The 12124-nt window shown below is 38.3% G+C and overlaps 1 protein-coding gene and 1 non-coding gene across 2 annotated transcripts in view; both read right to left on the bottom strand.

Annotated features, from left to right (window-relative positions):
* The window catches only part of ift172 (intraflagellar transport 172), a 65510-nt gene extending 54293 nt beyond the window's left edge, over nucleotides 1–11217 (bottom strand). The window contains exons 1-14 of the mRNA XM_047388422.1: nucleotides 11026–11217; nucleotides 10675–10818; nucleotides 9656–9768; nucleotides 8470–8509; nucleotides 7368–7433; nucleotides 5985–6064; nucleotides 5259–5346; nucleotides 4944–5158; nucleotides 3578–3701; nucleotides 3262–3357; nucleotides 2693–2854; nucleotides 2473–2526; nucleotides 2262–2365; nucleotides 1574–1659 (exon numbers count right to left, since the gene is read on the bottom strand). Of these exons, the coding sequence (XP_047244378.1) occupies nucleotides 1574–1659; nucleotides 2262–2365; nucleotides 2473–2526; nucleotides 2693–2854; nucleotides 3262–3357; nucleotides 3578–3701; nucleotides 4944–5158; nucleotides 5259–5346; nucleotides 5985–6064; nucleotides 7368–7433; nucleotides 8470–8509; nucleotides 9656–9768; nucleotides 10675–10818; nucleotides 11026–11064 (1411 nt within the window). The 5' untranslated portion in view covers nucleotides 11065–11217. The remainder of the gene's footprint in view (nucleotides 1–1573; nucleotides 1660–2261; nucleotides 2366–2472; nucleotides 2527–2692; nucleotides 2855–3261; nucleotides 3358–3577; nucleotides 3702–4943; nucleotides 5159–5258; nucleotides 5347–5984; nucleotides 6065–7367; nucleotides 7434–8469; nucleotides 8510–9655; nucleotides 9769–10674; nucleotides 10819–11025) is intronic.
* Nucleotides 11218–11615: 398 nt separating this feature from the next.
* Nucleotides 11616–11687, bottom strand: trnaa-ugc. The gene has a single exon. It is a non-coding gene; the product is annotated as a tRNA-Ala (tRNA).
* Between the last annotated feature and the right edge of the window lie 437 nt (nucleotides 11688–12124).

Here is a 12124-nt window from a genome sequence, read left to right as displayed (position 1 = left end):
CAGGTGAGGAAGCCGAAGAACCTGTCAACCACATTTATATACAAACAGATGTTTTGTTCCCAGCTTAACCACAATTCCCTGCTGTTAAGACAGAAGGTGATGTTGTCTTTCCTGTGACTATTCAACAAAATGTTGCTAGGGAGGGTTAAGTCCTATAAGTTACGATGTTGGCCACCATGAATCGGACTTGTTTTTCCAGCACATCCCACAGATGTTCAGTTGAATGGAGATCTTCGGGTATCAAACTTATCAAGGTTAGTGTCGCATGTTCCATGGGTAAGTATTGCATACCCACCCAGCAATCGATGTGACGCAAAAGACAACGTGATCCATCAGATTGGACCGCCTTCTTTCATTGCTTCGTGTACCAGTTCTGATGCTAGCACATTGCTTCAGCTGTGGATGGCGGTCAGCATGGACACCCTGACTGGTTTGGAGTTACAGTATACTGCCGCATACAAAGAACACGCAGCGCACTGTGAAACACTGTGTTTTCTGGCACCTTCCCATGAATATCAGCACTTCCTCTAAAATATGAAGAAGATCCTCTTGGTGGTAACAACGGTATGACTGATCAGTGTATTTTTATGTACTGAATGTGTCATTTAGAACAGGAAAAGCTCAAACATAGTCTGCACTAGGACTGAAACAATTAATCTGAGTAATCAATTATTAAAATAATAGTCAACTAATTTAGTAACCGAATAATTGTTAGCTGGAGTATACGGACTCTAAAACTACCATTTACTGAAAGAATAACCCACTCAGAGCAGTAATTAAGCTAAAGCCGTACAAAGAAATATAGATATTTAGCATTTAAGATGGAAAAACGTTCTTGGTCTGTAAATATGCTCTATCCAGAACTCCTACAGTAGCATAACTTTAGCTTTACCTGGTTCAAATTCTGTAAAAAGTCTCCTATTAAGCATCGTTTGGCATCTCATTATTAATTAGATAATCGAAAAAACAGTCAAAAGATTAATCGATGAGCAAAATAATTGTTAGTTGCAGCCCTAGTCTGCACCATTCACAAAACAAATGTTAACATGGCGGAAAACTCTAAACACTTTGCCTCATGGGAGTTTTTTTTTAGGAATAAAAACATTTTCCGGGTGCTAATGTAAGCCCAGGATGTTGGCAAATTGGTGTAGAACACAAAAGGTGGGAGCTTTTATTCAGGTAACAGGTGTGGTGGTGGAAAAATCCATCTGTTTCACTACTGTGTCAGGATGAAGTCTCTGGGACTGACAAACCATCTGAATATTTGAGGAGCTAAATTTGGACTATATTTTTACAAAATAACCAATCATTAATAAATGGCCGTACATGTCAACCCCACTCATAGTAGAATAGTAGCAAACACTGATAAGCTTTTAAAAAAGCAGTTTCCAGAATTTCAACAACCAAAAACGCTATGCAAGCTGTTTATCAAGTATAACAAACTGTACTGAGACATTCCTCTTTTACTTTGACTAAACATTGCTAATGCACATCAAAGAAAGCCCCAATAGACATCTGATTTTTTTCCAGCGCACTGAAATCTTGATTTTTTAAACACACTTATGTTTCTTACCAATGGCAATGGTCTTTAAGTCGATCAGATAAGCAAGCTTCTTGTTGTCTTCCACTCCTCTCTGTTTCCTCTCATTAATTCGCACACTGGACAAACACGCAAAACATAGTCATCAGTTATAAAAGACTGAAAGACACAGTGAAAGTTTTTAAATGCAAAAAATAACTCCAGCATCTGCACATGTCAACTGATCGCAGCTGAAGGAACCGTAGGAAACTACTGCTCCTGATGTTTAGTGAAAACCAGTCCAGCCAGAGGCAAGCGGGAGGCAGCGTACAGTGAAACCTGCTCGCCTCGGTAACCATGCCACTCACTGCTCGTCCTCACACAGTGTACAGACTTCAAGACATATGAATGTGCTCTGATATGCGGCCTATGCCCTTCGTTATGTTCATGGCCTGGATTTCTGCAAAGCTCAATATCACCATCTAGAGGACAGAGCAGTAAAAATATTTGTTTCTAAACAATAGAGGGCTGTGCAGTTTTATAGACACTGAAAACTGCAGCAACTCGAGTTATTTTATCCTTAAACCCAAAATATGCAAGTTAGGTTGATACCATGATCTATTTTCTACATTTAAAACTACGGTATGGCCTTTTTTCCTGCAGGAACATAAGTTTTGACTGATTTGTTACATATGCTGATGTGTTTAGCAGTCAGATGTGCTTCATGCTAAACCATGCCTACCTGATGAGGTGTGGATTCATGAACTCTGTCCTGACTGATCCCAGAATCTCATTGTTACTGTACTCCACCAGGCTCAGCTCCCCGGCGTTAAAGATCATGCACACCTGAAAGCACAAATTTAGATTCAAACAAAAGCACAGCTTTATTAATATACCTATTTTTCCTATTTACATCATTCTGACTTTTACGTTAAAAGGCATTGTAAGCTTACCGTTTCATTTTCGAAAGAGAACTTTTCGTTTCCTCCAGAACCTTGCCAAGGCACCTGAGGGAGAATGAAAGAAGAGTAAATTCATCATTCAGGATACAAAACTGCCCGTTTCTGTCCACCGGCCTTGAAGATTGTCCAAAACCTCAAAAATAAAGACCAACAACATGATTTTATTCCAAGAAAGCTTGTTAGTTTATAAGACAATGGTCAGGTTTGGCACCTCGCTTAATTTGTTGGTCAGCAGGTCCCCAAGCAGAAGAGTATCAGAGGTGTGAGCCACCAGGTACCGATCTTTTCCCATGATCTTGACTTCTTCTATCTCATAGCCGTAGTAGGACTTCAGCACCACCCGTGTTCCAGTAGAGAGGTTCCTTACGATCACCTGGAAGGAAAGAAAATCTACATTTTACCTTATTGAATAAGGTTGACATACGTGAAGTTGTTCTAGTTAGTTCTAGTTGTTTGGGATTTTACTGGAACCGTGTGGGGTTTTTTTTTTCAGATGAGATCAAGATTCAGCTTCACAAAAACAAAAACTTCACATGGGTTTGGCATAAAACAAAGCATTAGTATGTGGAAAAACAACACATGTTCTTGCAATGTTAAGTACAGTAGAGGATCTGTGATGTTCTGGGCCCTTTATCTCAATTAAATACCGGAACATTTCTAGTGAAATCTAGTGAACCCGGCCCAAAAACTGAAAACGGGTCATTGTTGAGTCGTCAAGAGGGTCCTTGTTGAAATATTTTGCAATGATTTCACGTTTTGTTTTGGTGAGAGGGTCTCTACCTGACTTAGACCAACGTAGGTCATCTCAAACTTGTTCTTATAGATTGTTCTCCTCAAGCAGCAGTCAAACAGCTCCACTGCGCCACATAGTGTCCCCTGCAAGGACACAACCACCAAAGAAACGTACACAGAAAGTCACGTTAATGAAAATATTATTCTAGCTTTTATTAATCCATTAAAATGGCACATGACAGATTGGATAGTTCCCACTGCAAAGATAAACACGTTCACTATGGGGCTGCTGCATAATTTCATTTAACAACCTGATGTTGAAATCAAAATGCAGATGAAAACATTGAATAAATCATAGACTCACAGCACAAAGGCGCGATCCGTCTTTCTTCCAGGCCAAGCTGGTGATGGTGTAGAGGTTGGTGATTTCTTTGGGTTTGGCTTCATCCCACACACTTCTCCTTGGAGCCCAGCTAAACACTCGCAGTCTGCATAATTATCACCAAGAAAAACATCTTAAACTTTGCAGTTAATTGTAACACGTGCAAACGTAGAGCTGCCACCCCACACTAAGTAAAACAGAACTATATTATGGTATAACATAAAAAATTTATTGTACAATATATTTGGTGGCGCAGTTGGTAGCACTGTTGCCTTGCAGCAAGAAGGTCCTGGGTTCGACTCCCAGCCGGGGGTCTTTCTGCATGTTCTCCCCATGCATGCATGGGTTCTCACCGAGTACTTCAGCTTCCTCCCTCAGTCCAAAGACATGACTGTTAGGTAAACTGATCTCTCTAAATTGCTCTTAGGTGTGAATGAGTGTGTTTGTGGTTGTTTGTTCTGTATGTCCCTGTATTGTCCTGCGATGGACTGGACCTGTCCAGGGTGTACCCTGCCTTTCGCCCATAGACTGCTGGAGATAGGTACCAGCTTCCCCGTGACCCACTATGGAAGAAGCAGCATAGAAAATTAATGAATGAATGAAAATATATTATTATGTATTTAAAATATCATATTTCTATTGTATAAATGTAGTAATTTATTGTGCAAAAGATATTGTTAGAACATAAAACATTTCATATTCCAACCAAACAGCTTCAGTTTGTCAAAGAACTTAACACATTCATTTGGGTCAATTTTGTCTTGGCTCAACCCCACACGGGTCCAGCTATATCAGTAAATGTCTCACAGTACTCTGCGTGACAACAAAACCCGCCTGAATGCAGTTCAGGTGGTGAAGTTTGTATCCCTGGAGCCTCCCCTGACCCTCCAGCTGATCAATCAGAAATGGTGCCACCTCAGACCAGACTCACCTTCCTCCTGTCCAGCCCCATGTGTTTGAAGTCCACTCTCAGAGAGATCATCACGGTGCTATCCAAGCTGCTCAGTAACAGTAAAATCTCTCTGTGGCTCAATCCAAAACATGATACAGAACCTAGTTCTTGTAGATGAAATATTTTTCTCAACCAATTATCTGAACTGTGTAAATGTTTTAAAGTAAACACATATTATGTTCTAACAATGAAAGGTATCAAACAATATCAATACAATATATTATTACGTTAGTACATCATAAATATTTAGTAATAACCTGATACTATACTGCGCACACATGAAAAGTAGAACAATAAATCTTTCATGTAACAATGTGATTTAGCTCTGTTTTTCTTACACTTGGGAGGTAGCTCTACACTTTAATAGTAACACAACAGAGACAGCCTCAAACTGACCGGTCGAAGCTGCCGAACACCACAGACTGCCCGCTGGGGCTGGTGACCGCCGTCGTGAACTCTCTCTCCGATCGGTCACGGCTGTAGTCGAAGTTTTGCAGGATTTGGCCCTCCTTGCTGTACGCCACCACCTTCTTATCGCAGCCGCCCGCCATGATGCTGTTTGCGCCCCAGGCCAGAGCATAAGGAGGGCACGGGTGTGTCAGCAGCTTACCCTGAGACGCAAAAACAGGCGAACACAGGAATGTGAAAACTTCCGAGGAAGTAAAGTGTTCAGTAATTGATGAATATAACGATGATCTAATCTGTGGTCACCTGAGACTCCCCTGAACCTTGATCATCAAAGAAGTAGCGCACGACAGTCCCATCAGCGTGACCAGAAAGGACTCCCTTACCAGAAACACTAACACAAAAATACCTTTTTACTATTGTCAGTACTTTCAGGGACAGAGATGTAAAAAAAAACTGGATAATAAAAGACAATGTTTTAGGACCACAGTTATTTTTCACTGTTTCAGAACATTCAGTGTGTCCGTTTCACGTAAATACAGTGAAAACACAGGAATCTCTGGTTCAGCTGTGCAAAAATCTCTAAAGAAGATGGTTGACATGAAAATGCCACTATTTGAAATTCCCAATCAGTGATTTTTGAGTATTTTTTTCATCTCTCTTATTATCCTCCTAGCTGTGTCAGATCGTAAAACAAGCTCAGGCCCACCCGCTGCCTTACTTTGTCACAGTTTAATTTGTAGATATGGAACATTTTAAGGAGGGAGGTAAGAGAAAGAGGACTGTGCCCCATCATACTTACACCCCAGGGAAACAGGAAGTAAGGAATTACTGATTAAAGGTTCCTAACCAGTCGCACCACCCTAGCAGACTCCACCCACTGACAGACTCAAACTAAAGGTTGGACTTTCCTTAATTTCTTTAGAGAGATTAGATGATGCAAGTGCACTGATATTTATTTAAAGGCTTTTTGCACATCTTTACCAGGGATGCTAATGACTGTAGGGGGCTCTGTTTGGATTAGACATTTACTTGGATGCCAGAGAGACAACACAGGACTCTGTGGTGTAGATGGTGGAGGATTTGTTGGTCTGGGTGTTGGCGAGGCGGACCTGAGAAAGAAATCACAACAACCTAATTACTTTACTGTTTTTGGTCAATAGTAACTTTGCTCACAGTGTAATATAAATCAAGTCTGTCTTCCTGTGGCTTGGCTTTGCTTCCTGCCCTTGGTTTTCTACCCTTTAATTATCATCTGTGTTTTTAAACCTGAGTTTTCACTGTCTGTCAACATTTTACCAACCATTTTATTTCATCTCCCTCTAAATTTCACATTGCCCATTATTTTGTACTTTATTTTCAGATTAGTTTTGGATTACCTGAATGAAACTTCGTTCATTGCAATAACCTGGTTGCATGAGTAAGTTATAAAATACATAAAGCACAGAAAGAGACCTGACATATCAGTTAAAACTAAATGAAACAATAAAAAACCAACAAAACAAGTTGTGCAGACTGTTTAAACCAATACTGGGTTGAAGCACCTGTTAATTCAGTCTCCATATTCAGTTTTGTTCAGACACCAGAAGATTGTGGGTCAAAACGGACCAGGATTTGGAGTTACTCATAACTTTATCCACCTTGACAAAAAACCTCAGTTTAATCTAGAGAACAGTAACCCCAGAGCATGATGCTGCCTCCACCGTGTTTCACTGTGGGCAGAGTGTTCTGTTGGCGAGGCTCAGTATAGGTTCTGTACCTAACATGCAGTGTTGCTGTGGGCCTTTTGGCGGCCTCCAGTTACAGGCTGTTTTTTTGTAATGTTCAAGTTGTCCCCTACTTTCTTCAGTTATTACTGACTATCTTCACTGTGTAATGGTGTATATACAATGCAGTGAAATTTTTCTGTACCCTTCTCCTTGCTGATACCTTTGTACAATAAGATCATTTTTGATCTTTTGTAATCTCTGCAACCTTTGGCTTTAGCTAAAGGAAGCAAGTGAGCAAGTTTTAGGGAAATCCTAAAAAGACAGCTAAAAATGAATTTCTGGTTAATCAGAGTCACTATATTTGGTTTTAACTAAGGAAGACTGAATGCTGAAACTTAATGACAAGGTGCTTCAAACTAGTATTAGTTGAAGTGTGTGTACATTTTTTCATCCAGGTCATTGCAGTATTTTTCTATGTTTTATCAAATGCATCTGTTTGTTTTTCCTACTAGACTTGAACAGCTTTAATGTCACAGTATTTAAGGGAAAGGTTTTAAAACAATTCATCATGATCTCATTTGTTACATAACAAATCCTGCCATTTTAACAGTGGTGTGAACACCATAGAGAACCACTGTGTGTACTTTGGCTCAGTTACAATGATTTTTGTCCTTTAGACAGCTGGGAAACATTTATGGTGACATACCTTCCCATCAACTAATCCGTAAACAATAGCACTTTCTGCAGGCCAAAGAAGGCGAGTCACAGCACTCTGCAACACACAGTAGTTAAAGATAGATATTTAGGTCTTTGTTGCAGAAAATTGAGCTTTTAACAAAGTTAAAAAAAGATGGAAATTAAAACATTCTTCACACATTCCTCCATGTCTGACATCGGCTGTAGTTCTATCAATTTTAGATGGAATACATGCTTCTAAAAACAAAAAAATAATCATTTTTGGGACAATTTATATGTTAAAAGTAGAGAGTAGAGTGCTTAGCTCTGAAACATGAATGAGGTCTGGCTAAAAAAATAAATCCATGAAAAAAGTCCATTATTAATCCTGTAGGATCAGAAAAGTCAACCCCAAGTTCACAAGAGAGAGAAAAATCCTAAAAACACATATCAGACTAAAAACATGTCCTCCAAAGGAGCATGGAATGAGACAAAAAAGTTCATTATTCACAGTGGCTTCAAAACAACACCTGAACCTTTGAGAGGTCAGCAAACAACTCCACAACATCTAACAAACAAGAGGAGGATGGTTACTCTCAGATACAAACCAGCTACAATTCAACACAAGTTGGAGGGTTTTATTTACACTCTTCTGTGCAAAGACGAGTTCACAGGTCAGATTCTCAGGTCAGGACTAACTGTGAAGATAACACACTCCTCCAATTTTTTTCCTACTTGCTCAACAATAAGCTCAGCATGCAATATTTTCATTAAACAAAAATAGTCAGATTTTTTTGCAGGAAAGGAATGTGTAAATCATTGTTGATCCAAAACTTAAAAAAGGGTTTCACAGGTTCGTCTCATTAAAACAGTCGGCCTTAACAGCAATATTAATATCAGACATCGAAGGCCAAATTTTCATACTGGTACATCCTGATATCTAAAATTTTCCATCTTAAGAAGATTTTATTACGTGGGTTTGCTCTAATTAAAAATAAAAAATCTCCATCTGCATCAACCAGCTGTGTTAGTGGGCCAAATTTATATCATTCTTGAATTCCTTACTTTTGACTCTTCTGTGTTCCAGCATGCTGTTAACCCTAAACGCTCAGTGTCAGCGTCTCTGTACTCACCGTCTGGACAAATTTGTTGCAGATGGCTTTCTTGTTCCCCCTATGAAAGATAGAAACTTATGAAAACCCAGTTACACACATTATTCATGCCAATACTCCATATTTTTCCAAAAACATACAAAAGGAATTATTTCAGATAGTTTTTCTACAGCAATCAGGCTTTAAATATGAAACCATCAAAGACTACAGGCTGATGGATGGATGAATGAATTTGATTTTTTAACAGTGGAACAGAGAATAAAGTGTGGAAATGAAAATTTTTTCATGTTCAACTTTCTATTTTCGTTCTTTTCCATAAATATTTAAATCAAATTTCATATTATTTCACCTGGTTTTCAGTTTCAAAATTCTAGTCATGTCCAAACTCAGATTCCCAGGTTGTTCAAATATGAAATAACTTCATGATGAATTTGTAAATACTTGCTAAAGAGTTTATAGTTCAAGTAAATCCAACTCAAACAGATCATTTTTAAGTAAAAAAAAAAACACAGCAATGCAAAACTATTTGAAGAGAAGATCAACCAGCCAAATAAGAACTAATCTGTAAGGCGGCAGGATATCAGAATAATCAGGTGATGGTGATATTGTTGGTGTTCACAAATATCAGCCGTGATAAATACACATTATTCACCCTCCTATCTTTATCATCTGTTCTTTTAACTGTCTGTGAACTTGAAGTGTGTACAGAGCAAACTCATGACACTTCTATATCAACCAGCCATTAGGTTACACACACAAAATATGCTGCGATCCTAGTCCACTGTTTCTTTGTTTTATCTCTGTAATTAATCACTCAAAACGTTTAAAGAGTAAAATATTTGGCCTTGTGATGGACTGGCACCATTAGCCTCCTGGTCTTCGGCCAGCCAGTCATATTATAAGGTACTTCAGGACTAAATGGTGAACTCAGCACTTGATGTGTAAGATGAACCAACAGGTGTAACATCATATTGATTCTGGTCATCTTTTAGACACAGATTTGAAAATATCTATTTTATACTAAGAATGATTTTGTCTGTGTGTCAGAACATTATTATATGAGTAGACTGTATCGTTCTTTCCTATCCAGACCTGTAAATTTCTACAAAACAATTTTCATACTTCCAAATACTTTGTAGGAACATCATGCTTTGATTTTTCAGCAAACTTTTCAACTGTGAACCTAAACCAAGGTGAACCGTCTTACCAGTCCTCCCCGATTCTGTAGACGTAGATGATGTTGTCCGACTGGCCAATGGCGATTTTGGTGGAGTCCGGCGAGAAGACCATGTCATTAACCACATAGCTCTGTTTTCCATACTGCCGAAATCACATAACACCTAAATGTCATTACAGTAAACTCTAACATAACCTAAATATGAATAAAAATCAGAGCAGGGTAAGAAAACGGTAAGAATGGTAAGAAAACGAGACAATATGTTGATGAGATTACAACTAAATGCAGTACACTCTCCACTCAATTACCATGTTAAAAAGCTACTAAAACAGCTTGTTGATGGGGTATTTAATCTGAAAATGCTCATTTTAGCTGTGTATGTAAGTTATTTATTAAAACAGATCTTTATTTCTAGATAAGTGGAATCTTTCTGCTATAAAACTACAGATTTAATGTCCAACGTGGATAAAATGTTCCATTCTCATCAGATGTTGAGCAATACGTAGCAAAATGAAGTCAACTTGACTTTTCAAGGATGTTCACTCAAGTAAATATTGGGTTTTCAAAATTAACAGAAATAAACAACTAAAGCATATCACTATTTAATAAATGTATATATTAGGGTCCTGGAATAATGATCAAATTTACTGAGACGTTTCTCACTATTGGGTAAAAACCTTGTCTTTTGCCTTTTTAATGTTTTTTGCCTTGCCTGTTTTTAGTCATTTTTGTTTTCTTGTGAAGATCAAATCTTTTTATAACCGTTTATACCTGTCATGGGTTTCACTCATACACTTCCATTGAAAAGTATAAAAAAGAGCTTCGACCAAATAGTATTAGTTAGCATTTAGAAGCAAGATGGGTTTTTTTCTTCACTACTGTAAAACATTTTTGGTGAGTCTCAATGCCAAAACCTGCAATTGGGTCTGTATAAAATTTGCATTTTGTGTTTATGATGTATATAATTTAATTTAGATAGTATTGTGCGTAATACTAGTTTTTAGCACATGTTTGATTGATAAAATGATGTGTGTTTGTATCTATCCCACCTTCGGGTCCAGAGGTTTTGTGGAGAACTTGTCTCTCCTTTCTCCATGCTCATCATAGAGCAGCACCACTCTGTCCACGGTACAAACAGCAAACCTGCTGTTGTTCGGTGCCCAGGCCATGCATGTCACCTTGGCAGCACCATCCTATGCAGAGGAAATAAAATAAAAGCAAGAAACACAACGACTGAACATTTCTAGTCAACGAAATAAACCCAACATGAAATCCCTCTCACACAGAAATAATAACGTTTATAAGGGAATTTAAATTACATTTTATAACTGAAACGTGTAAGCTAGCCTCACTTTTTAACTAATCTCCAGCATCTGCTAACGTTAGCTCACCAAACGTACCTGCGGGGTTAAAAGTGTCTTAATATGCTTCAGCTGCATTGTGAAAGAAGCTACAGGAAGCCCAAGGAGAGGTTTTCAGCGCTGAGGTGACGATTTAGAGCTCGGTCATCTCTCTGACCAGCTCAAGGATAGCAACTGCTAGCGAGGAGGACATCTTTGTAGTAAACAGAGCTGTGATCTCCTTAGTTACCGCTCTGGTAGGGGATCCGTGGTGCATTTAAAGCAGGCGGAAATTTAAGAACTTCGCGGTAGCTAGCCTGTTATATTCTGTTTTGTTTCCAGAGATGCGAGCAAGAAACAAAAGTTTAAAACCAACCAATAATAAAGCTAATTCAAGCAAACCTTAACATGGTCCGGGTTGTCAAGAAGATTTCTATTTTGGACTATGGAGGACCAATAATGACGTTATTAACTTGCAAAGCAGCATAATGACAGGCAGAAGATAGTATAAAAATGTTTTCAGATCTAGTTTGTCAGCCAAAGACAAGAATTAATACCTAAAAAAAAATTAAATTCAATACCAAGTTGTACAGAAAAAGCTGAACAAAATCCGAAAAAAATACTTAAAATGTGAAAATGATACGTAAATTTGGAGATGCCGGGGATTGAACCCGGGGCCTCATACATGCAAAGCATGCGCTCTACCACTGAGCTACATCCCCTGACACATCTACAGCGAGGCTGTAACTGTATACATACATATAACAGGGAAGTGATAACGTACATTTTCATGTGAAAGGACAGGGATGAAATACTGCTCAAAACACGAGTTTTTAAGGAAAATACAGGTATAATCTCTGAGGACCATGAGAATCAACAAAATAAAACGTGGATTTCAATTGACTACATCACCAATACTAATCTATTTTTTCAAAATTTGTTAATAGGAAGTCCACATACGTTTTAGCTGATTTAATATTGGGGTAGGAAAGGACAAAGATTCAAAAATACAGCTAAAAATGACAGCCCGACATTGTATAAAAACAATAACAAAACAAATCAGCTGTTCTTTTAAACTTCATTAGAGTGTTTCTAGCTGTTCGGTTGTGGCAAAGACAACGCAAAAATCGAATAAGGAAATAATTACAACACGTGTAGA

Source organism: Girardinichthys multiradiatus, chromosome 15, assembly GCF_021462225.1.
Source record: "Girardinichthys multiradiatus isolate DD_20200921_A chromosome 15, DD_fGirMul_XY1, whole genome shotgun sequence".
NCBI classification, from domain to species: Eukaryota; Metazoa; Chordata; class Actinopteri; order Cyprinodontiformes; family Goodeidae; genus Girardinichthys; species Girardinichthys multiradiatus.
This window is presented reverse-complemented; position numbering and strand designations above follow the sequence as displayed.